This window comes from Phyllostomus hastatus, unplaced genomic scaffold (genome assembly GCF_019186645.2).
Source record: "Phyllostomus hastatus isolate PE091 unplaced genomic scaffold, TTU_PhHast_1.1 phas_scaffold_11, whole genome shotgun sequence".
NCBI classification, from domain to species: Eukaryota; Metazoa; Chordata; class Mammalia; order Chiroptera; family Phyllostomidae; genus Phyllostomus; species Phyllostomus hastatus.
Genome location: NW_025334005.1, coordinates 3616944 through 3643251, shown reverse-complemented (window position 1 = coordinate 3643251; position 26308 = coordinate 3616944). Strand labels below are relative to the sequence as shown.

Here is a 26308-nt window from a genome sequence, read left to right as displayed (position 1 = left end):
TGAGGTGTAACCGGACGCGAGCCACCCTGCCAGGCCCAGGGCATCTGTGGCCTTGACCCTGGGCCTGTCCTTCCACCTCCCAGGGCCCGGCCCAGCCCCTCTACATAAGGGCCCTGCAGGCCGGGAGCCGGGACGGGCCTGCGGCATGGCCTTCACAGACCTGCTGGACGCGCTGGGCGGCACGGGCCACTTCCAGCTCCTCTACACGGCCCTGCTGCTGCTGCCCTGCAGCCTGCTGGCCTGCCACACCTTCCTGCAGAACTTCACGGCCGCCGTGCCCCGCCACCACTGCCGAGGCCCCGCCGAGCCCCCTGCGGCGGCCGCCGCCAACAACTCTGGGGCCTGGCCGAGCGCTGCCGCCGTGCCCTTGGACCAGTTTGGGGTCCCCGAGCCATGCAGGCGCTTCACGGAGCCTCAGTGGGCCCTCCTGAACCCCAATACCTCGGTTAATGGGGAGGCCACGGAGAGCTGCAAGGACGGCTGGGTCTACGACCACAGCGTTTTCCCATCCACCATCGTGACGGAGGTCCGTGGGGGGTGGGCAGGGCGGGGTGGGGGCGCTGCTGCCCGGCGCCGAGTCTGGAGCCTGCCTCTCTCTCCCCGGCAGTGGGACCTGGTGTGTGAGGCCCGCACCCTCCGGGACCTGGCTCAGACCGTCTACATGGCCGGGGTGCTGCTGGGCGCCGCTGTGTTCGGCAGCCTCGCGGACAGGTGAGCCAGCACGGGCTGGGAGTCCCCCGGCCGCTTCGTTCATTTCTCTTTTCTTTCTTTTTGTTTGGAAAAACAGTTGATTTCTTTATAGAGAGAGGGGAAGGGAAGGAGAGAAAGAAACATCCATGCTTGAGAGAAACACACTCTGGTTGCCTCTCAAACGCCCCCAACCGGGGAGCTGCCTGAACCCCAGGTGAGTGCCCTGACTGCGAATAGAGCCGGTGACCTCGCCGTCCGCAGGCTGGCGCTCAGTCCACTGAACCACACCGCTCAGGGCAATTGTTCTTTATTCATGCTTATTCATGTATTTGTAGAGTGATAATACACATAAAACATTCGCATTATTATTTTTTAAAACCTTCTTTTCTTATTAAGATTTTATTTATTTATAGAGAGGGAAGAGAGGGAGATAGAGAAAGAGAGAGAAACATCAATGTGCGGTTGCTGGGGGTCATAGCATGCAACCCAGGCATGTACCCTGACTGGGAATCGAACCTGCGACACTTTGGTTCGCAGCCCGCGCTCAATCCACTGAGCTACGCCAGCCAGGGCTCCATTCACATTATTCAAAATTCCAGAAGGCACAAGAGTTTGTAGGGAAGCATCCCTCCCGCACTGTGACCCCCCCCCCCACTCCAGTAACTTCTGAAAGGCAGCCTGGTTTCCGTGGACCTTTCCAGAGACATGTTACGCAACCCAAGCAAATGTGTGCAGATGCTGCGCCCCCCTTTCTTCTCACACACTGGCACACCCCCATGCGGCTCTGTCCCTGCCTCTCCTCCCCTCAAGGCCTCTGCATTCGCCTTCAGAAAGTGCTCCCCAGCCTCCCCGCCATCTGTGCTGCGCCCCACTGCGGGGACGCGTCAGAGCTAACTACAGGCCCCCAGCGGCAGACAGCAGCCCCACTAGAGAGATGCCCAGAAAACACAGTGGCATCTGGGATTCTGCCCGAGTCCGTTCCCACGCCTCCTCTTCTGGGCTTCCTTCTCCTTCCTTCTGTCTCTCCTCCTTTCCTCTCTCCCCCTTTCCTCTCCTCGCTCCCCTCCGATGCCCCTCTCACGGTTCCCAGTTCAGGTTCTGGGGGGTCTTCCTGGACTCTAGACCCCACACCCTGGAGGGTGCTGCTGGCAGGTCCCTACTGGGAACTCTGTCACAGCCCTATGGCACCGTGCCACGCCACGCCCTGGTCTTTCTGGGTATGAGCTTGTGTATCTTATCCACTGGGTCTTTTTTTTTTATTGTATTTTATTGATGATGCTATTATAGTTGTCCCAGTTTTTCCCCCTCCACCCAGCACCCTCCACTCCCTCAGGCGGTCCCCACACCTTTGCTCGTGTCCAGGGGTCCTGCATAGTCCCCTGCCTGTTGTCAGGCCCCCAGTGGAGGCCTGTGATGTAGAGGTGATGGGTGAACTTTTACGTAGCACGATGAATGAGCTAATGAATGCATCGGTGTGTCATGGGGTCTGTGCAGAAGGAATACAAGCTGTCCTTTCTTGGCTGCTGCCCTCCTGCACCCTCACTTACTGATGGGGAGGCACCACAGCCACAGTGGGGTGATGCTGCCGCTCTGCCCGGGAGCCCTGTGCGGTGGGACAAGCCCCCGCCCCAGCCTGGGAGTTCTGGTTCGAGGCCTCTCTCCAGCCAGAAAGTTGCCACCTGCCGCCCCTGCCCCCAGGCCTTTGCAGAGTCCCTGCCTGGCCCTGACCCTGGGATGTGATGGCTTGGCAGGGAGGCCAGAAATACTACTTGAGGGAAGAAATAAAAGCGAGAATACACCTCTTCACCTTCGATTTTCTTCCACACCACGCTCCTCCCTGCCGGCCCAACCTGCACCACCAGTGCCTGGGGCCCGGCGGATGAGCGGTTTTGTTACGGAGGGGCGGCTTTGGCGGCAGTGGGGCGGGGGCCCTTCCTCTCACCCTCTGTCCACAATCCCCTAACTCGGTGCCCATGGCCAGGCTCAGGCTGGGCCGCAAGGCCCCCCTGGTCTGGTCATACCTTCAGCTGGCTGTTTCGGGGGCCGCCACGGCGTACTTCAGCTCCTTCACTTCCTACTGTGCGTTCCGGTTCCTGGCGGGCATGACCTTCTCTGGCATCATCCTCAACTCCTTCTCTCTGGGTGAGTCCGGCTAAGGAGGGGCTGGGGCGGGCCGGGGAGGGGAAGGCTTGGGGAAGGCGCATGGCAGCCCCATCATCAGGCGTCGTACCTGTTTCGCTGCGTGGGAGTCTCACGCAGTGACCCCGACGCTGAGCCTCCCACCGGGGGTCTTGAGAGACCTGGGCTCTCGGCAGCGGCCCTGCTGGCAGTGAGCCGCAGACCCTGGCCTGCATCTGGCGTCAGTTAGCCGAGAGGGTTGGGTTTGTTTCCCATGTGTATTGGTCAACAATGACCACTTACTAAGCACCTACTGTGTGCCAGGCTCCCAGTGTGGGCACACAGAAGTGAGTTGGGACACAGCGGTGCCCAGGGCTGCAGGCAGCCCTGAGCTGATGTGAATCCCAGAAGGGCAGGGTTCACCACACTGCGAAGGGGGTGAGCCCTGAGCGCCATGGCAGAGACCTGGCCTCCTGGGTGCCAGGCGAGCACGTGCCCACCCTTCAAAGGCACAGGGTCAGTCCTCACTCCAGGCTCATCCAGCAGCTCCCCAGTGGCCCCGGCAGGGAGTACGTGGGGCAATGGGAAGCCTGTCCCGGATGCAGGCCTGCCACCTGCCTCCACTGCCCTCCACTTCCTTTGCTCCTGGGGTCACCACCAGGCCTCCGGGAGGGTCTGAGGGCTTCGGAAGCGACTGCCAAAAGTGGACTGGGCCTTTCGTTTCGGGGGTGGGGGGACATCTCAGGGCCTAGATAGCCAGGCCGCACCAGGCCACACCCTCCCTTCCCACATGAGGACATCGACAGGCGTTGGGCTCACGGCGAGATGTCAGCAAATCCCAGCCCACCCGCCTCATTCTTTCCGGTGGGTGTCCAGCCATGGCTCATGGAATCTGAAGGCAGGAACACGTGTCTAAGGTCCAACTCATGCTAGAATCACCCGTGAACCACACAGGCCACTAGACACGCGTGCACACGTGCTCACGCACCCGCACTGCCGCCAGGTGCCAGGTGCGGGTCTAAGCGCTGAGAGGCAGCCGTGACCACGGCAGACCCCCACCCCCACCCCTGTGGAGCGGGCGTTCTCCTGCAGGGAGGCAGGTGACACACAGCACGAAAACTCGAGTCACCCGGCGTGTTAGAAGGGGGTGAGCGCCCCAGAGGGAACTAAAGGCGGGCAAGGGAAGGAGGATGCCCAGGGTGGAGGGCAGTCTGCGGTTCTCATCGGGATAATCAGGGAAATGAATGGGGTCACTTCAGGCAGAGCTTGGAGGAGGTGAGCAAGCACGCCCTGCAGTTCCAGGGAAAGAACATTCCAGACAAAGGCCCTAAGGGAGAGTGTGCCCAGGGATATCCCTGTGGCTGGGGCAGAGCCAGGGCGGTGGGGGACCCATGAGGTCAGGAAGATGGGGGGGCAGATCCTCAGGCCTTGTGCCCGTTTAAGGACTCCGGCTTTTCCTCCTGGGGAGGGTGCTGGGCGGAGCAGAGGCCCGGCTGGTCTGCGTTAGCCCGGGTCGGAATCCCTCGGCTGGCGGTGGGCCAGAGGACAGGAACAGGAAGGCTTCTGTGGTCGCCCAGGGAGCGGCTGGGCTGGCTTGGGTCGGGGTGCAGTGGCAGCGAGGACGCGGAGGACTCCGATTCCGGCTCGGTCGTGCGGGGTTTGCTCATGAGCTGAGCGCGGGAGCCGGCGGCTCTCGGGACGGAGCGTCCTCGTCAGTGTCTCGGGGCCGCCTTGTGAGAGGACGTTGTGATGTACCTGCCAAGTACGCATGCGCGCACTTGAGGTCGACTCCGGGTTTTGCGCTTCACCAGAAAATCATGCGGTGAAGAACCATTGTATCTCCTTTCTCACCAGACTCTTCACGCCCTCTGCCTGTTTTTTTGTTTGTTTGTTTGTTTGTTTGGCTTGTCGGTTGTTTTCCTATTGATTCGTGAGAACTTTTCCAAGTTAGCAAAGTTCCCCCTTTATCTGACGAGTCGCAGTTTTTTTCTTTCTCTCTCTCTCTTTTTTTTTTTACTGGTGTTAAGACTTTGCTTATAGTGGGTTGGGGTTTTTTTTTCCCCCCCTTTTTGTTTTTTGTAAGGCAGACAATTCTTATTTTTATGAAGTTAAGTTTATTGATCTTTCCTTTATTGCTTCTGGGTTGTGTGATATTCTCAGAAAAGCCTTTCCTGGCTCTAAGATTGAAAAAAAGAAAGTCAGCCCCGGCTGGTGTGGCTCAGCGGATTGAGTGGTGGCCTGCGAACCAAAGAGTCGCTGGTTCGATTCCCAGTCAGGGCACATGCCTGGGTTGCAGGCCAGGTCCTCAGTGGGGAGCATGCGAGAGGCAACCACACATGGATGTTTCTCTTCCTCTCTCTCTCCCTTCCCCTCTGTCTAAAAATAAATAAATAATCTTAAAAAAAAGGAAAAGAAAAAGAAGAAATCTATCATGATTTCTTCTAATACGTTTGTGGTTTTGCCGTTCGAATTTGCATCGCTAGTCCACCTGGAATTTCACTGAGTGTGAGGAGTGAGGTCAGGAGGCCTTTGCCTGTGTCTCAGCGGGCCTCTGAGGTGGGGACCCTCAAGGGACCGCAGTCACTGCAGAGGGGGCGGTGACCCAAACACCCTCGACAGTGAAGAGCCCACTGAGCCCGCTGTGCTTTCCCCGCAGTGGTGGAGTGGATGCCCACCCGGGGCCGGACCTTGGCGGGCGCCCTGCTGGGCTTCTCCTTCACGCTGGGCCAGCTCATCCTGGCCGGAGTGGCCTACCTGATCCGCCCCTGGCGGTGGCTGCAGTTTGCCGTCTCGGTTCCTTTCCTCATCTTTTCCCTCTATTCTTGGTACGTCCGGAGCAGAGTGGGTGGAGGGAGGGTGCACCTGTGTGGCCGGCCCGTCCCTCTGGGAGGCTCAGGGGAGTGCAGTGACCGGGACTTGCTCCTGCTCCGCGTGGGGGTGCAATATGAAGGAGGGTGGTGCTTGAGGGGCCAGGGCTTCCGAGCGTGTGCATGGCCTCGGGGAAGCTCTGGAAAAACCCCTTAACTTAGCACGGGGCTCCGGGACAACCTGAGCGGTTTTGCCTTTATCGACCCCTCTGTGTCTCGCAACCACCCTGGACATTTTACAGGAGGGACATAAGGTACCGCCAAGGGAGGGTCCGTGACTTATTCGAGGCCATGCACCAGGGTCAGATCCAGATTCAAAACTGGACTTGCCCAAGTCCCAAATCCCAACTATTCTCTAAGTGCCTCAGTGATTCTTTGTCTGACGTGTTGAAAATAAAGGAGAGCCAGCATGTCCCCCAGTCTTCCTGATTCTTCAGAGAGCAGGACATGTCCCCTTTGTTAGGGTCTGAGAGAAGGGGAATGGAGGCGTGTTTGGGTTTGGGGGATGGAGTGAGTCCCACTCAGCCCTGCATCACTCCTCATGCTCCTCTGGGCCCCAGGTGGCTGCCAGAGTCCTCCCGCTGGCTCCTCCTCCACGGCAAGTCCCAGCTGGCCGTGCGGAACCTGCAGAAGGTGGCCGCGATGAATGGGAGAAAGGAGGAAGGGGACAGGCTGACCCAGGAGGTAGGCGGATGGGTGGGAGGAAGGGCGGGAACAGCCTTGCTGGTGGCCTTGAGTTGTGCCAGGATTTAGTAGCTTCCCAGGACTCTGCCACCATCCAGGCGAAGGGGCTGGGCGGAAACAGCCTCTTCAGCTGCTTTGTTCATCGGACTCTCCGTCTTGCAATGGAGAAACAACCCCATTCACACTGACAGCCAGCCAACATTTAAATACAAGAATAAAATAAAAATATTAGAATAAAGATCATAAAATAAAATTTGTGAAGAATTAACAACAAGTACCATTTATTATACATACTATTTATGATCAGATCATTACCATTTATTAGAGATAAGTACCATTTATGGAGCCTCATGCTGGGCACAGTCTTATTTAATGTCTCACTTTTGCTGGGGGGAAGCCTATGTGTGGATGGGTTGGGTGATTTGCCTCATAACACCCAGCGGGAAGCAACAGAACCTCTTGGAACCGCTGCTCTTGGCCATTGGCCGAGACTGTCCCAGGGTCTCTGCCAAGGGCGGGGCGTGAGGGTCGCCCTGGAACCACAGGCGGCTATTTCAGCCACATCGGCAGCAGCTCGAGGGCCTTGGGACACTTGAGAGAGCCCTGGCTTCATCCCCAATCCCTGGAAACAGCCCGTTAAGGGCCATCAGCCCCAGGACGGAGAGGAGACGGGGACCAGTCTTCTTCCTGGGGACTTTGACCTTGGCCCTCCTCTCCGTGGACGAAGGGACAGCCGGCAGGGAACTTGGGCCTCAGATCCCTCTCCTCCCCTGACCAAGCCTGCTTTGCCCAGGTGGTGAGCTCCTACGTCCAGAGTGAGTTTACCAGCGTCCGCACCTCCAGCTCGGTCTTGGACCTCTTCCGAACCCCGGCCATCCGCAAGGTCACGTGCTGTCTCATGGTGGTCTGGTAGGTGGGGGACTCATGTGCCAGACTTTGACCCGAGGCAGAGACACAACTCTTGTCCCCAGGGGCTCACTCTTCGATGCGCTCAATGCAAGGAGCTGATGAACCTCGTGAGTTCAGTCCTGCACCAAACCCTCTCTCCAGGGTCCTCTGGCCCTCTGCTGGGTGCTGGGATGTGGTCATGGGTGAGACATGCATGCCGACCTGGGGACCCCACATCTGGGCAGGGGGTCTCACCCGGGTGGGGACACTTACTGGAATCATTTGGGCAGCTTGCCTCAAAATGCGCCACGTTTCATCCTGATTTGCCCTTGGGGCACCCCAGGGGATTCTGGGACATGCCCCACTTCTGGACTCATGTGGGTCCAGAAGGGGACAGACAGGAGAACAATAATTTCCACAAGGTATGACAAGTGTCCTAAAACAGTTCTCCTCACTGGGGCTAATGAGGGCTTCACGCCCTCATTAGGGAATGGCATTTGGGTGGGTTTAAAAGACGGTTAATACAGTTTGCCGGGCAAGCAGGCAGGAATTCCTAACAGGTACAGAGCTGAGCATGAAAATGTGGAATGAATAAAAATGCAAAGGCAACCCTGCCTGTTAGCGCAGGCTGGAAGCTAGCAACTCCTGAGGGAAGGGGCTGCTTTAAAAAAAAAACAACAACTTTCAATTTGCTTGACAGGATGTCCTGGACATGACATTATAATGGGGGTTGATACTGACGAAGCATGGAATGCGGGCTGCACACTGTCTGTGCTCGGGAGCAGACCTGGGCACTCTCTGTACTGGTAGCCAGCGGGGCTCGGGTGGACCAGACGACCGGGGGACCCAGAGCGAGTCAGCCAACCTCTCGTGCCTCGCTTTCTATTTATGTATCTGCCCCCAAGGTCCTTGTGAGGACTAAAAGTTGACGTGAAAACCCACAACCGGCCCCGGGAAATGCTCAGGTGGAGAGTCTGTTCTCTTATTTGAGTTTGGGGTGGTGTCCCCTGTGCGCTGGAAATGTGGGGTTGTCCTCCCTCCACTTGGGACCTTCCAAAGCAGGGCTGCCTCCCCCAGGTTCTCCAACTCCATGGCGTACTACGGCCTGGCCATGGACTTGCAGAAGTTTGGGTTCAGCGTCTACCTGGTGCAGGTCCTGTTCGGGGTCATAGACATCCCGGCCATGCTGGTGGCCACCGCCACCATGATTTACGTCGGCCGCCGGGCCACGGTGGCCTCCTTCCTCATCCTGGCTGGGCTCATGGTGATCGCCAACATATTTGTGCCAGAAGGTAAGCCACCAGCTTCTGCCATTGCCGCCTGGGAGCCTCTGGGGTCAGGGGTCTGGTGGGCAACCGATCCAGCAAGGGAACAGGGCGGAGAGACGGTCTTCTGGATCTGCGAAGAGAGTGGCTGTCCATCAGTAGGGTTTTTAGTAAGCACTCGATGCCCAGTATCAGCGTCGTGGTTGTAACACCCTCAAAGCCTTTACCATCTCGTCAGGGACCTTAGACAGACGCAGAAAACCGACCAGAGGGCCGGCTGGTGTGTGTGCACCTGAGCCTGGCCGGGCGGCATCTCAAGGGCTGAGTTGTTCATGTCGGAGCCTCAGCCGCTGGCCCAGGAGCAGGGCTTTGCGGTCTGCCTGTGACTGTTGCCGCTTGGAGACCCTCCCAGACTGCCGTGCCCAGGGGCTCCGGGCCAGTGCGGTTGGTCTCAAGAGTGGGACCTAACCCTCAGGATTTTTTAAAAAATATTTTATTTATTTATTTTTAGAGAGGGAAGGGAGAGAGATAGAGAGAGAGAAACATCAATGTGCGGTTGCTGGGGGTCATAGCCTGCAACCCAGGCATGCACCCTGACTGGGAATTGAACCTGCGACACTTTGGTTCGCAGCCTGTGCTCAATACACTGAGCTACGCCAGCCAGGGCTACCCTCAGGATTTAAAACACTGTCCCCCAGTGAGCACAGCGAGAAGCCGGGTCGGGGTACCGCAGTCCTGGAGCGCGTGCCGAGCCGAGGGCTCGCCGTGACAACCCCAGCCCTGGGCACACTGTCTGACTTCTCTGCGCTTCCGCTCCTCCCTGCAAACCAGAGGCATTCCCACGATCGGTGTTGTGATGAACTTCTTCCAATGCTTTTCCCTATTTATTGAATTTTGTATTTGACATAATTGAGATACTATTATATACGTGCATGTATACAATAATATAAAAAGGATTATATATGTGTATATATGTGTGTGTATATTTACAGGTGTAATATATCCTTTTCCACATTGCATGTTTATAGAAACATGCTTTTCCATGTTATACCATACACATGCTTTTCCATGCCAGTACACGTGCTTCACCAAAGGACGTGCCGTAATGTCCCTGACCCCAGCCCCGACGGTGCACGTGGGCCTCGGGCTCGTACTGTCTGTAACCGAGGGCGCAGCGCCCACAGTCGTGGTGGTGGTAACGCGAGTCCCTAGTGAGCCCCGAGCACTTGGCACCCAGGCGTCGGGCCGACCCGTGACAGGCCCGTGGGGCAGGTGCTGGCGTTTTCCTCATTTCACAGATGAGAACTGTGAGGCTCAGACAGGTTAAGTAACAGTGACCCGGGTCGCCCATCTGGGCCAGAGCTGGGATCTGAACCCAAGCCTAACTCCAAAGCTTGCCCTGGCTCCCCAGCCAGACCTGGAGACAGGTGGGAATCAGGGAGGAGGCGGCAGAGGTCAGACAAGGGCTGTGCGGGCACCTCTGGGTCCTGGGGGGACGTGAGGTGCTGGAAATCCTGATTCGCCCCTTCCGTGTCTGGGTCCCCCGCCCGCCACGACTGTGCCCACCACAGGCCCCTGAGCCTCCCCCTGTTTCTTGGCCCCCCTAATTCCTGCTGAGTCCCCCACCCCCACCACTACCCCGCTCTGCCTCCCTGGTCCCCTTCTGGGCTCGGAGCCACGCCCTCCCACAGCTCTGTCCTCCCCTCTCCAGACATGCAGGCGCTGCGCACGGCCCAGGCAGCGCTGGGCAAAGGCTGCCTGGCCAGCTCCTTCATCTGCGTGTACTTGTTCACGGGAGAGCTGTACCCCACAGAGATCAGGTGGGTCTGCGGGGGAGGCAGCTCCAAACTGGGGTCCCCTGGCTCTCCCGGGAACACCTGCCAAGGCAGGTCCCCTCTCTTTCTGCTCTGCCCCCCACCCCCACCCCCACACTCCTAGCTCTCTGGTCAGTCTGGGCCATGGCCACTGACCTGTCCACCTTCCTCGGACAGGCAGATGGGCATGGGCTTCACCTCGATCAACGCCCGCCTCGGGGGCCTGGCGGCACCCCTGGTCACCCTGGTCGGGGAGTTCAGCGCTGTCCTGCCGCCCGTGGCCTTTGGGGCCACCTCGGTCCTGGCTGGGCTGGCCGTCTGCTTCCTGGCTGAGACCCGCAACACACCCCTGGTGGAGACCATTGAGATGATGGAGAAGAGGTGAGGGTCCTTTGGGCACAGCCAGGTGGGGCGGCCACACAGGCCGTAGGTCCCACAAAACAACTGGGGGGCGGCGTCCCTGGGCCAGTGAGGACTGTGCCATCACCACACCTACCTCCCTGCTCGACGGAGGCTTAGCCGTCACGAGCACAGACCCAACGACGATGAATGGAGAGATAGAAGTAAGAGTCAGCCTCAGACCAGGAGAAAGAGGAATGTGCGTGGACTTGACATGGACCTCCTGGTGGGGCAGTGGGGCTGGCGGTCTGGGGGAGACGTGGGGCCGCTGTTTGGGGCAAAGGCCGGCCCGTGTGACTGTGACTGGCATGGCTTCGGGTCTGGCTGGGCGCTTCCTGACAATGGGAAGGGGGACCCTGTTAGCGACTTTTTCTTCTTGTCAGGGAGGAAGAGGAATACCAGTTCCTTGGGGCAGGGTGGGGGGAGGGGGAGTGGAGCTTTTCTTAGCAAGTAGCACTAAAGAAATTTTTTTCCTGGAAAAAAAATTTTTTCTCTCATGGGTCTCCTTAGAGAGGTCACTGAGTTAGGTGACCGCACTGTCCTTGACAATGTTTCTAAAATAAGTGGCAGAGGCTTCTAGAAGAATTTCTCAGCAATGGTGGGCTCCGTGAAGACCCTTAATTTTGGGGATGAGTGGCAGGGAAAGTAACGCTTTCAGGGAATCTGAGGCACAAGTTTGCTGAGGGGCGTTTCCTACCCCACTGGTCACAGCCCAAACCAGCCACGCTCCCAGGTAAGCCAGATGCGGATCGTGGGGCTTATTAGCAAGGAGGTGGGCTGGCAGCCGGGGAAACAAGGCCACCCTCGGGTGAGCACCAGTGGGTGCGCATGCAGGTGGGACTGTCGTGAGTGAGTGATAAGGTCCGTGAACCCGGCTCAGGAAGGGCTTGCAGAACCGGAGGCCGAGGATTAAACCTGGTGTTTAATCTACGCCTTTTGAAATCCAATTCATGGATTCAATTATTGTTCATTGAGTTCCTACTATGTGCCAGACGCAGTGCTAAGTGTGGGATGTAGCGTGAACGAGACAGATGTGACCTCTGCCCTCTTGGAGCTTCGGAATAAGGGAGATACACAGAAAACAAACACACAAATAAACGTGTAATTGAGAGAGAGAGAGAGCTGGCTGGTGGAAGATGCTGCTAGAATTAATGGAGGAGGAGGAGGAGGAGGAGTTAGCCAGGCTGAGAAGGCGACAAGTGTCTGCCTGGAGGAAGGGGCAGGCTGCACACCCTTCTGGATCCCAGGGAGCTGGGAGGAGTTGAGTGACAGCCCAATGGAGAACTCGAAAGACGAGGCAGGAGTGGTGGGCGGGGCTTGCTGTGACCACGCTGAGATTTTACGCTTTTGTTTTCAGTTACCAGAGAAACCAGCGCAGGACTAGGAGGAGATTCGTTTTTAAAATTTATATTTTGAAAAAATCTTTCTGTCCCTGGGCATTATTAAATCTCAGCCTAAATGGGGCCTTGGGTCCAAACGTTGAGGAAAGTTGCTCCAGAACAGCGTTTCTCAGCCTTTTGATGTTACCTCCCTCCCAGCCTCCTCCACGAGGACTTTTGTGTATTTTTCCTAGTCGCACCCCACCCTCCCAGTACCACCTGAACACCACAGATGCACGGTGGACCTTTGCATGTACTGTAGCCTGCTGGAAGGCCCTACCCACTGCAATAGCTCGATATTTTTGCCCCCCAAGAACTGTTTTCTTCCCCGTCGGGGGCAGCATCACCCCCGTGGAGAATGCGTGCTCCACCATCATGCCTGTGAAGACTCCCTGTGGTTAAGGTTTTTTAGAGCCGCCGAGAGGCTCGCGATCAGTGCACTTGTCGTGCGCCCCTACGTGACTCCGGGTGTTCCAGCCCCCCGGGCTTCTTCTGTTGCCCGCCTGGGGTTCTCCCCCACCGCTCTTGTCCAACCGCACGTGAGACAGAGAGGGTCAGCTTCAGCTCAAGCGGCTCCTTCATCGCGGCAGACACTAGAAACCGTGGGCCTCGGGCTGTAGGAAGGGGTGATGCTGAGGAAGAGGGTGGTGGGAGGGAGCCTCTTTCCTGAGTCAGTCAGATGGAGAGTCAGATATTGGGACCACGAGAAATCCAGAACTCCTCCGCCCATCCCATTTTTTCTTAAACTCTAATCCCATCAGATAATCCCATCAGCCTGAGCTGGCAAGGATTAAATGACCCCTTTCAAAGGTTCAAGTTACTCACCCTCACGAGGGCAGCAAGCCACAGGGTTTTTAGCTGCATCTAATCTACCTGCAGTGCCGGTTCCTGAGGTTAAGCCGTAAGCGGACTTCCCCAGGTTTATTTCATAGACCACAAAAATCTTTGTATAGATAATTTGTGTCTAAGTAAATGGCCAGAGCCGTCAGGAATCAAGAGACCAGATACTGTTTCTTCCAAATGGCCTGAATGCCTGGGGTGGTCCTGGGGTCAGCGCCAGTGACCCCGTGGGTGCATGTTCCAGCCACTTAGCAAAGGAAGAGTTGACTCACCCCCTTCAAAAACCCTTTTATGTAAGAATGAAACACTCACGCAAGAGGAAAGGCCACTAGGAAGTAAACAGAGGAAAAGTATTTACGTCAGTCATAATCAAAAAGAAATGCAAATTAAATCAGTGATGTCGCTTTAACATATCCAATGAGGAAAGATTTCAAAACATAGTAACAGACAATGCAGAAGGTGTGTTGATAGAGGGGTGGAAACGCCTGCGTCCTCTGTAGAAGTTTCTTTGGAATTACTGATCATGAGTCATAAAAATTTTCAGATTCTTCTAAGCAGCAATGACATTTCCAGGACCCTGCCCTAAAAAAATAAGCTTCGATGTGGACAGTTTACTTACAAGAACATTCGTCACCGCATGTAATATACCAGGAAAAAAGTAAACTTTCCAAATATCTGAGTCTATTGTGCAGAATATAAAACCGGTTGATGAAAGCTGGTAACGACCTGGGGAATGTTTACAGTATACTGTTAAACAGCATATTAGCATTTCTCACAGTATTTTCCTACACGTCAGGATATACAGACTCAAAAGAGGAAAGTGTTTGGGTGATGTTTTGTTTTTTCCTAGCTTCTTTACATTTTAAAAATTAATTCCAAATTATTTATGTTGAACAGGGGTTTTTTTGTTTGTTTGTTTTGATTTGGTTTTAGAAATTAGAGGAAAGAGGCTCACAGTGAAAAAACGCAGGGCAGCCCCCCTCCTGGCCTGGAGGCTGGGGAAGGGGTCTGGGGAGGTAGCACTCCCGAGAGCCCACCCGGATGGCGGAATGACCCAGCACAGAGCCAGCCTGGCCTGGAGAAAGTTTCAAGGCTCCAACCAGTGACCTTCCACGGAGCTCCTCCCACTGGTAGGGGGCTCTGGGCAGCTGAGGGGTCAGGGGACAGGTTTTCAGCTTCTCAATGGCCCAGCTCTCCACCAAGGTCAAAGCCCAGGAGGCCCCTTGGCCAGCTGGGACCTCCTGCCGCCCTCCCACCCTTGGCGAGCACCAGTGGCGGGCTGACCCGAGTACATTTTTCATGCCAGTGTTATTGTATTACAGACATTGAAAACGAAGTCCATGGATTTCGGGTCACTCAGCAGGCTAGCTCTGGTCATCTTTGTTTGATGAGTTCAAAAAACAGTAAAAACGGTTGAGCAAGCCTCGCCGTTTGCAGAGGCTGGACTGAAGAATGCCCGCCTCTGGGTCTTTAGGAACCATCTTTGAAAGGGATGAGGACTATTAAGCGGAACTGGGAGGAAGCAGGGCCGCACCTGTCGGCGCCCACCCGCAGGCACACACAGCAGACAAAACCCACGAGCCTGGGGAAGCCGAGGACAGAGGCAGGAAGGCCGCAGAGGGCAGGGGCCGTAGAACGGTTTCTCTGTGATGATGTTCAGAAAACCACACACCCAGCACCCCAATAGCTTAAACCATTGCACTAAAAGACCAGAAATAGAAGAGTTAAAAGGTAAGGATAAAAAACACAGATAAAAGGTTTTGAACTTTGAGAAAGTTCTAAAAATGGAACCAGCCAACGCTGACAGGAGAAATTGGCAAGATGTGTACGTGATTAAGACAAGAAGATAAGGAAAAGGAAGACTGTTGAGTAGAAGAACAAACAGCCCTCAGTCTGCGCAAGGCCAAGGCCGGGACTGAACAGCCGGGGGAGACGGAAGGAGTCATTGCAAAGACTGGCGGGTTCAAAGGGAAAAAGGCCGAACTGGACCCCACGCGGGGCCAGCCCTCGGGCTCTTTGGAAGGCTGTTCCAGGGGACTTCCTTGTCTTCCTCTTCCCCTGACTCTGGCCTTGGACCTCTGCCCCTCCCTGCCAGGTGGGCTGGCTGCCTCTTCACCCTGGGCCAGGGTGAGAGGGGCCAGGCAGTTCCCAGCCCCAGTTGTCTGCTGGTGGCCCTGGCCCACACTGAGCTGGGCCCCCCTGGGGCTTTGAGTGCGTGTCTGGCTTCAGGTCCTCTTTGGAAAACTCTTTAACCTGCGTCTTTTCCAAGTCTGGCTCTTAGCAGCCAGGCCGGCCTCTGCCATCACGAGACCTCAGGAATGGAGCGAGGATGGGGCAGAAGGGACCATGGGGACAGGGCGTGTGCGTGGCGCAAACACACGCTTGAACGTTCCGAGTACACCCCCCACCCCTCGCCTCCCCCCTTCCACCTGTTCATGCAGTGTTTTCATTGGCCCGTTCCTGTCCACAGAGCCAGAGAAAGCCTTTCCAAGAAGGATGCCGGAGGGAAGGGGGAAGAAATTTCTCTCCAGCAGCTGGGAGCTTCTCCTCTCATAGAAACTGTCTAAGGTGCCAGCACCTGAGCAGCACCCCAGCCAGTGTCCAGGCTTCTGCTGGTGCTGCCCGGGGACAAAGTTGGCCAGGGACCGTGGTGGCTCTGTCAGCCCATGTTGAATGGCCGCCCACAAACCAGGTTGGGGCTGCTGGAAGATACCGGACCAGCGGCCACTGACGTCACACACGTACAGAGGTCAGGAAAAGCCACACCCGTGACCAGAGGAGGGACTGTTCTCTTCTCCCACCCCCGACTCTGCCCTGTAAAACCTCTCCGCTCATTCCTGTTCCACCCGAGAACGCTGTGTCTTTGCAGGGGGAGGGGGACGTCTCTGCCCCCCGTTGTCCCTGAAACAGCCTCGCTGACTTGTCCTTGAGGAATTGCAGAACTCACTGTGCTCCCCGTATGAGGCGTTACTCTCTCCTGCCTTGTAGGATGCAAGCTCTGTCCACTGTGTGTGTGACGTACCTCCTCGAGGGCGAATGTCCCCACGCCAGAGCCCCGTCGCCCCTGGCAGTGGGCCTCACGTGGCACACGCTCAATAAAGAGTTGATGACTAAATGACGAGGTCTTGCGCAGTGGGGCGAGACCTCTGCCGGTCGTTGCATCCCTAGCGGTCGATCCCACTTTGCAGAAGACGCCAGAGGAGCGCGTCCCTGGTGTGGCGCAGCGTCCCTCTGACCTCAGACCCGTTTCCAGCCCAGGTGTTGAACGTGTGCCTTCACCCCTGACCTTGACCTTCATCGGAATTCAGATTAGATTCATGAGGGATTCCAACCCTGGCCCACTGGGTGGCCTTGGGTAGTTCCCTTGTCTAATCCCTTCGTCCCGGAGTTGCCTGAGAATCAGACAGGATAAAGGCTCAGTCCCCTACAGTCCAAGCAAAAGCACAGACTAGGAAAGGGGTAGGAACATCAGAGTTTGGGCAGGAAACACCGCAACCTTTCGCCAAGGTCAGGCTTCCGGCGGCTCAGCCCTTGGCACAGAGCTCGAGTGAAACTGCCCCAGAGGCGGTCCCGAGGCCCTGGCCTCGGTGCACCAGGTGCTCAGTCCTTCCCACAGCTGCAGCCTCTCTTTCAACGATCCAATACGTGAGCTTTCCTATTAGAATTGCCCTCAACTCGCAGCCCTCCGCAGGTCACTAAACTTGGAAGACAGAGATCCCTGGTCATATTTTAAGATTCGCTTTTGGAGTCACCTCTTCCAGGCAGCACTCTCTGACTTCCCCTGCCCACCTCTGGGCTCCCATGATGCCCTCTGCACACCCTCCCCACTGTGTGAGAATGGATCCAGTTACTTGCTGGTCTCACCTGGTAGCTCCTCGAAGGCAGAGTTAGGTCATTTTTGCCTGTACTGTGGTCTGCACATAGTAGGTGCTCAGTTCCTACTCCTGGAGTGAATGAAACCGGATGCTAAAAATCAACGGGGGTCCAGTCACTGTTGAACGCCGACAGAGGAGGCAGAAAAACCAAATGGGAGACCTGGGTAAAATAACAAGATTTTGGATGCATTTGAAAAATATATCTGTTAGAAACACCATGTTGGTTTTATTTTTGAAGAAAACTTAAAATACTGATTCTCAATTCTGGAATCAGCTGTGAGCTTTTAAAAACCACGGAGCTGGGGTCCACACCCAGGGATTCTGATGCCTTTAGTGGGAGCCGAGAGCCACTATCTAGAAGTGGCTTCCCACCCTGGCTGGTGTAGCTCAGTGGATTGAGCGCGGGCTGTGAACCAAAGCATCGCAGGTTCAATTCCCAGTCAGGGCACATGCCTGGGTTGCAGGCCACGGCCTCCAGCAACCAACCGCACATTGATGTTTCTCTCTCTCCCTTTCTCCCTCCCTTCCCTCTCTAAAAATAAATAAATAAAATCTTAAAAAAAAAAGAAGTGGCCTACCCACCAGCGGGAGAGCTGGCCCCACGTAGCCCAGGAGACGGGGTTGATTATAACAGCACCGTGACATGCTGGGCCGGGCGGTTACCGTGAGGCGAGTGTGCTGACTTCCCAGCACGAAGGAAAGACATACTCTTATGAAACAAACTTGATTTTCTAACTCAAACATTCTGACACAAAGTTTCCCACAACAAGCGTAAGTAATTTTGAGGTTACAGGTCGCTGTCCCTGGTGTAAAACCACGCCTTTGACCACCCTCGTCCGTGGCGAACAACGCGGCCAGAAACCGTTAGTGAGGACAAGCTCCCAGTGGCACCGTCTAAACACGACTCCCCTGGGCTGGTGTCCCTTGTCCTTATCTCCCTGGTAACGGGCAGATGGCCTCCAGGCATCTTCACCTTTACACCCTCAGGCACTGACCCGCCCCCCACGACAATCTTCCAGGCACCTCTGAGTTTCTCACTAAGTATCAGCAGGCCTCGTGTCTCCAGGGAGATGCCTGCCTCGGGTCCCAGGGCTTCCATGTGTCAGAGATTGCCTGGGCTGGCAAAGATCCGCTCAGGTGAGTGGTAAGGTGGACGGCGTCCTGGGCCCTGCTGCCGACACCTGTGCACGGAACGGAGCACTCTGTTTAATGGGCAGGGGTGCAGGCTGTGGAAGCAGCCCCCCCACCACACACACTCATGGGTGGTGCAGCCTGGTGCCTGGCAGGGGGAGGACTGGAAGGTGGCACGAGGCCCACAAACCCCCAATCATGACCCACGTGCCACGTCCTTGGAACCAACACGCCGGTCAGACCTGGGCTGCCCGGCCGCAGCTGCCGCCGAAAGATGGCCTTTAAAGGAGAAACCGAACAGGATGACGGGATGGCCGGAGCTCAGTGCCCAGTGCAGCATGCACTGCCAGCTGGGGCTCTCGATTCGGCAGTTCCCCATAAAGGGCACCCCCACTTCAATAGAATTCCAACTGTGAGGACTGGGGTGGGGAGGCAAGGAGTCCCAGGCTGGCCATCAGAGACCAGACCACACAGGTGACCCATCATCTCATGCTACTCTCTCCTCCTGGGCCCGCCTACAGGCAGCCAGGCTACTGGAACCTGCAAGGAACAAAAAGACGGCGGGGGCGGGGAACTCTAACTTGGTGCTTCTTTGGCAGCCACTCTGCTCCCTGCATTTGAGTCATTATGGATACCGATGATAGTTATCATGAACTAGAGGTGACACCCCTAAGGCAGGCCGTGGCAGATGTTTTAGGGTGGCACATGGTGTGTGCGGAAGAAACTGCTGAGTCTCCAGGACAAGTCCGGGCAAACGATGTGGGTGAGACATGGGGAAGGTGCAGACGGGGGAGTGGTTGCAGCAGGGACTGTTCACGGGGACCAGGGATCGCAAGGAGGTGAAAGGAAGGGAACATCTCAGACCTGGGAGGTCTGGGTGGAGCCAGGGACCACTCCTCTCTGATGCAGACACTGGCCGGCAGTGTCCACATCTCTATGGATGAAATGAGACAAATTCACACGGACTACAGAGTCCGGTGGAGGAAAAGGGATGGCATGGCTTTTCTCTCAAGGGGAGCAGAAGCCTCCCCTTGGCAGAAGCCTCCCCAAGGGCTCATTGGAGCCCTTGCTCCAATGAGCTTTAATTGTCTTACTGAGCACATTACATGATGGTCCTTTTTAACTATGCACAGGCTCGCCTTAGGTGGTTACCTTTTACAGAAAACAAAGGAGCCAATGCTGCTAATCACCTCACAGAAGAGAGATATTTGCAAATGAAAAGGCAAAAGTAGTTGAACCAGTTACATGCATCCTTGGAGGGTTTAGCATGGAATTTAGGAAGTTGCTTTGCAGTAAATGTCCTCAATTCAGGGTGAGGGAGTTTTAGCAAAAAGCAAGACTCATAGCAGCCTAGATACATTGCAGGCCTGATTCCCCATGGGAGAACCTATCCTGTTGAGGCAGGAGACAGCATAGGAAGAACTCTGAGACTGCAATACTGTCACCGGCCAGCATTTAGCACCTGGTTGCCAAGAAACACCTTTTACCAATTAAGTAGAATAAATAGTAAACCGAGGCAGGAAGGAGGAAGGAGACAAGTCTCACACGTTAACTCAGCAGTCCTAAGCCTGGTCTGATAATATTGCCAGGTGTTCCAACATCACAAGAAACACTATGTTAGCAAGAAAGAAGGAAAGTGCCCTAATTGTAGTTAACTTCCTCCTGTCACGTATTTGTTTTACAGCAAGATGACCAAGGGGAGTCTGGAGCAAGATAAGGATTTGGGCTGACAGCCTCCCACACATCCCTAAGTTTGGGCAGTCACAGTCCCACAGGAAAGCTGGTACCACATTTACCCGTTAATCAATATGTGACCTTTTTCTCTCCTAGCCCACCAACTATATAAGTCCTGAGAACAAAGGACTCTCTCGGGGGCTCAGCGTGCTCTTGGCTCTCAGCCCACAGGGCCTCTGACCACCCGGCCTCAGGATGCCCAGGGGCTTGCCACCCTGGTCTCCAGCCTTCCAGCCTCTCTTGCTTTTCTCACCCTGCTTTGCTCTGAAACTTTGCCTTTCACCCCCTACTCTACCCAGTCCTGTTCTCTTCCATGGAAACAGACTGCTAATAAACTGATTACATACTACTAGATTTGCTGATATGTAATTCTTTTTTTTTTAAGATTTTATTTATTTATTTTTAGAGAGGGAAGGGAGAGAGAGACATCAATGTGCGGTTGCTGGGGGCTGTGGCCTGCAACTCAGGCATGTGCCCTGACTGGGAATCGAACCTGCGATGCCTGGTTTGCCGCAGCCCGAGCTCAATCCACTGAGCTACGCCAGCCAGGGCTCTGATATGTAATTCTTTACGTGCATCAGCAAGAAGAGCCAGGTCTCTCCCGTCAACACTGTGCATCTCCGAACGGGAGCTGGGCCCACGCCACGCAGAACGGTCTACTACACTCTCCTTCAGCTCTTCTTCGTGGGACAGCTGGCCCATTTAACCCAGACGTACGCTGCAGCTCTCAACCTCACCACTGACCAATGAAGAGTTTTTTTTAAAAAGTATTTTTATTTCATTTTTTTAGAGAGAGAGGGAGGGAGAAAGAGAAGGAGAGAAACATAGATGTGAGAGAGAAACACTGGTTGCCTCTCACACGCACCCTGGCCTGGATGAACCCGTAATCTAGACATGTGCCCTAACTGGGAATCAAACCAGCAACCTTTTGTTTTGTGGAACTATGCCCAACCAGTTGAGCCACATCAGTCAGGGCCTAATGAAGAGCCTTAATCTGATACCTGCCAGCATCTATTCAATTCACTTTTTTAAAAAATATTTTTTTTATTTATTTTTACACAGAGGGGAAGGGAGGGAGAAGGAGAGGAAGAGAAACATCCATATGTGGTTGCCCCTCACGCACCTCCAACTAGGCACCTGGCCCACCATGCAGGCACGTGCCCTGACTGGGAATCGAACCTGAGACTCTTCAGTTTGCGGGACAACACCCAACCCACTGAGCCACACCAGTCAGGGCTCAATCCACTTTGTAATATTATTTTGGTTTCGACAAGTATTTTGAAGTTGTCTGGGGTTACAGTGCTCTGAATCTGGAATCCAGATTTAGTCTGTACCGTTCAATGGGATCACTATTAGCCACCCGTGGCTACCGAGATTGAAAGTAACATTCAGTAAAATGTAAAAGTCAGTGCCTCGGTTTCACTAGCCACGGTCCGATGGCCAGTAGCCACCGGCAGCTAGCAGCTGCTGTACGGTACGGGCAGCACGGATCGAGAACGTCTCCACCATCACCTTGCTCTACAGCTTCCTCGCTTCCTCTCTGAGCACGGGGTCATCACTGGTGGGGGCTTGGAGTCCCGTTGCTGAAGGGGCACTGGGCGTGAAGTGCCCATTTGCAAGGGGACACCTCACCTCTCGTAATGAGTCCTGATTGCTTTGAACAAACAAGGTAATGTAGGAAAAATAAGACTTTTGGGGTGACTTTCTACTACTTTTAGACGGAGTTTCTAGAGCAGTTCTGTGCAAGTAAGGATGACTATGCAAAAAAGAAAAATCCAAAAAAGAAAAAAAACACACACATCAAAACCACGGCTTAAATAATGCTGTCATTGTTATCGCTTCAGGACAGACTTTCATCGGCTGGCAGGTCCCAGGGCCACTTTGCTGTTCAGCAAGAACTCAAGGGCAACCCAAGGTCAGTTGTCACAGCCCACGCCCCGCCCTCGCTGGAGAGAGAACCCAGCCAGGTCTCCCGGTTCCCCAGGTAGGGCATTTCCTGGCACACCTCTCCTCTCCTGGGCCAGCAGAGGGTTTCGGCACTTGGTGAGGTTTTAATACAGATCCACTGAGCAAAGGGCAGCCGGCCCATGGGGTCCTGGCTCAGTGTTGGCTTCAAGCACAGGGGCCGTCTGCCACTAGTCCAGAGTGACTGTGAACACAGCCAGCTTCCCGGGTCTGCAGCCTGTGCGGCTGCACCACACCCCACCCTCAGAAGGCTCCCACAGGTGCTCTGCCGCCATCCTGAAATTCTTAACCACTTTGAGCCGGGAGCCCCGTGCTTTCATTTTGCTCTGGGCCTCTCCAGTTAGGAACCTGGGCTTGTCTGCATAAAGTCAGACCTTTTTCGAGGAAGGTGTTAATCTGTGACCAAGAGAAGGTACAGGCAAGGAGAAGGGACAGGGGAGAGACCGTGGGTAGAGCCGAGCGTGGGTTGCAGGGCCGCCTGGGGGTGGGGGTTGCCCTGGAGCTCGGGCACTGGAGGGACAAGTGCTCGCTCCTTGCAGGTGTGTACCTGTTGGGAGAAACCGACGACGCATAACAAAGGTTTCTGTTTGGTCACTTCGTTTTGCCATAATGTTGATAATTTATTCTCTTCCCAAACTTTTGCCTAACATGATGTAAACAGGTGGGAACGGTGGGCGAAAAGGGGCCGCCCGTGGAACCTGACCGGCTCAGGGGAGGCCTGCGTGGCGGCCTTACAAACGCAGAGACCTCCGGGAAACCCACGGGACAGTCTGGAATTAAAACTTTCCAACTAAAAGCAGTTCATGGCAGGTAGTCATGTCCTAGGCTGGTATTTTTTTCCCTAACAAAGGTCAATCTTTACCTTAACGAAGCCCACACCATTCCCAGAATTAGCCAGGCGGACATTTGGATTTGTTAAACTTACCTGTCCCCTGGCCCGAGAAAGCTCCAGCGCCGGAGCCAACGGCGCGCCTCCTGCTGGGTCTCAGGGTGAAACGTGTCAAAAAGAGAACGGCACCCCTCCTCCGCCGCCATCCCCACCCCCTCGCCAGCCCTGAGGGAGAGGGCTGGAGAAGCATGGCTCTTCTTTGACAAATGGGGCAGGGGCAGGGCGGGGGGAGGCAGGGGGGACACGGTGAAAATGAGCCACTGTGGCTTGTCCTTCTGTGAGTGCTAAAGAACAAAGCAGAGTCCATCTCCAATGTTCACATGATCCACGGAGACCCACACAGCTCCCTCGATGTCCCCTGTAAGGACAAGATAAGCAGCCAAAACAGGGGCGGGGGAGGGGCCAGCTCAGCGCTAGCCTGGTTCTGGAAGCACAGCTAACACCACAGCTTAAGGAAGAATGTCTAGGTGGTAAGAACCACCCACCTGGGGAGCAGAGCTGCGAAAGGGAGGGAAAGAATGAGTGATGCCATCCCATCTTTTTCCTTTCCTACACAACAGTCTCCCCCAAACAAGGCCCCCTTTCTCCCTAAATTCCTACAGCAGAGAGCACTCAATTCTATTAAAACATGCAAGTGGGCTGACCATAGTCCAGGGCCACCTAACCCATCCAGCCCCCCTGAGTGAACTTGATAAAGGTACCCCCCTCCAGGCAGCAGCAGCTCCCTGGGCACCCAGCCAGCGTGGTGAGTGAAGGGTGCTTGTGTGAAAGGTAGAAAGACTCCCGCCCCCACCCCACCCTGGGAGATACACCTTCACGGCAGGCTGCACAGGTGGGCCAGCAAACACGGGCTCGGGCTCAGCACCCATCCGCACCCGTCTGGACAGGCTCCCGCGCCCAGTGAACCGTCTGCGCAACTGCAACCAGAGGTTCTGCTTAATCGCTAAACACGAAGCTGCTCTACAATAGGAGGAAAGCAGTTTGCCCCGCCTGATTCCTGTCGGGTGCAACTTACTGAGTCTAAAAGTCATCGGGAAGGAACAGACAAAGGCTTGGAAAAGCCTTTTTTTTTTTTTACTCCGCTTTCCTCTTACTCGAACTATGAATGTGATGGCTGAAATTCCAGAAGTCACTTTGGACTCTGAGGTGACCTGAAGGCTGATGCGAGGACCGTGGAGTAGAAGGATGGAAGGACCCGGTCTGATGAATGTGATCAGCCCTGGGCTGCCTAGTTCTGGAATTAATTTGACAGAGAAATAAACTTCTGTTCTGTCCCAGCCACTGTGATTCTGAGATCTAGCTGCATGTCACAGAAAAAAAAATACCTAGTTCACATACTGCTATAATCAAAACATTGTTATATTGACACAGAAAAAGCAACCAATAAATCGGTAAACCAGAATTTAAAAATCCAGAAAAATATGCAAATGTTTATGAGGACCTAAGACATGAAAAGATCACAGTTCAGTTCCATTGGGGAATGTTTTATTTACTAAGCGTAACTGACATATTGGCTATTTGTCTGAAAGAAAACAAAACTAAATCCTTTCTCACATCGTAAATAAAATTAATTCCAGGTAGAGGAGAGATCTAAATTAAAATGTAAAGCAATTAAATTAATAAAAGAAAAATCAGAAGAATATTAACATGGACTTAGGTTGGGGACACCTTATTGAGAGAGCAGGAAACCAAAAAGCCATAAAGAAAAAGACAGACATAAAAAATATAAAACTTTTCCTGGCTGGCGTAGCTCAGTGGATTGAGCGTGGGCTGCGAACCAAAGTGTCGCAGGTTCGATTCTCAGTCAGGGCACATGCCTGGGTTGCAGGCCACAGCCCCCAGCAACCACACATTGATGTTTCTCTCTCTTTCTCCCTCCCTTCCCTCTCTAAAAATAAATAAATAAAATCTTTTAAAAATACATAAAACTTTTGGTAGAAGAAACCACACAGCTAAAGGGCAGGTTGGGAAAATGCGTGGGCAACACATCTGACGATGGTACCGTCTGTGGCAGGGCTGGCGAACCTTTTCTAGAAAGGACCAGATGATAAGTACACGAGGCTCAAGGGCCATATGGTCTCCGATACAACCACGCAAGCCTGTGGAGCACAGACTCGGCCACACACCACCCAGAAACTAATGACCGTGGCTATGTTCCAATAAAACTTTATGGATACAGAAATTTAGGTTCATATTCTTCTTCTTTTAATTTTTTTCGGGCATTTAAAAAGGTAAAAGCTTTTCCTAACTTGCCAGCGGAATGGTCGAATTGGTAACTGGTCTGTGACCTACCAAGAGCTCCCGATGCTTTGTCAGAAAAGACAAAGGTCAGAAGATAGCAACGTGCAGGTTGTAGAAGAGGAAATCCAAATGGTCACCCAGCATTTGTGACCGAATGGGGAATGGGATTTTCCCTGTCCTCTGAGTACGGTACAGGACAAATAATCCCACAATCCAGAGCGGGTCTTGACACACAGTTGACAATCTTGCACGGGAACCAGTCTCAGCGCACAGCACCAGCGGCAGACATCACAGGCCACGAGTAATTCAGAAAAGGATTGGAAGAGGGAGGAGGGTTGGTGATGTACTCAGACTATCTGATACTTGGAGCAGATGATTTTTTAACTTCCCCTCTTCCATACATTATCTTCAGTGATTACCATATTGAAGGCATTACATATTTCAAAGTAGATCCAGCCATTTTTTAAATATATTTTTTATTTTATTTATTTATTTATTTTAGAGAGGGAAGGGAGGGAGATAGAGATAGAGAGAGAGAAACATCTATGTGTGGTTGCTGGGGGTCATGGCCTGCAACCCAGGCATGTACCCTGACTGGGAATCGAACCTGTGACACTTTGGTTCACAGCCCGCAACTCAGTCCACTGAGCTACGCCAGCCAGGGCTTTTTAAAAATATTTTTTAAATTTTTCTTTGTTGGGCTTTATTGGGTCAACGTCTTTTCATGTTAAGACAGTGCCCTCTGATATGCTAAGTGAAATAAGCTAGTCAAATACCATATGATCTCACCTATATGTGGAGTCTAGTGAACAAAATAATTCAACAAACAAAATAGAAACAGAGACAGATAACAGAGTTTATCATTTTTAAGAAAAGGAGTGGACCTGACCTATGGCATGGGCTCTTTAAAGGCAGAGTTTCTCTGGCTGGGGAAGAAACCCCTAGAAGGAAAAGCAGCTTGGCCAACACTGATTTCAGCCTTGCTGAGCGGAGAACCCAGGCAGGCTGTGCTCAGACTTCTGACCTACAGACCTGTGGACGAGTAAATGAGTGTTGTTTTAGGCCAACACCCATTTAAAATTTGTGATAAGCTATTACACGGCAATGGAAAGCTAATACACCCTTTATTGCCTGTACCCAGGTGGACCACTCCCACCCTCGACCCTTGGTCCCCACCAGGCAGAGGAGTCAGGGGTGCGTAAGGAATTTCCCTCTCCAAAACATCTCCCCACAAATCCCTGCTGTGGTTAATATGCAGGCTCTAACCAGCTCCACACTGCCCCCTGAGGCCGAGACAGCGTACTCTCGTTCTGTCTCGTCCTTGCCTCACGTCTCATACCCTGAGCTGTCTGTCCCCTAGGAGTCATTAGCCTCTGACACATTCTGGAGAATCCCTGCTTTGGTAAAAACCCCATACTGTCTTCAATTAGCTCCTACTTTTGGATGTTCAGACAGTTGCCTTTAAAAAAAAATGTAAATATGGCCACGATGAACAGGTTTCGTACATAAAACTTTGGGCTTTGGCTGCT

At 54.1% G+C, this 26308-nt stretch overlaps 1 protein-coding gene across 1 annotated transcript; it reads left to right on the top strand.

The window, feature by feature from the left end:
- Positions 1–145: 145 nt before the first annotated feature.
- LOC123829568 (solute carrier family 22 member 20-like) lies at positions 146–15511 on the top strand. The gene is made up of 10 exons (XM_045855411.1): positions 146–526; positions 608–711; positions 2678–2832; positions 5465–5633; positions 6236–6359; positions 7153–7268; positions 8325–8539; positions 10224–10332; positions 10504–10707; positions 15415–15511. Exons 1-10 carry the CDS (start codon positions 146–148, stop codon positions 15509–15511), a joined length of 1674 nt encoding a protein of 557 aa, XP_045711367.1.
- The last annotated feature ends 10797 nt before the right edge of the window (positions 15512–26308 follow it).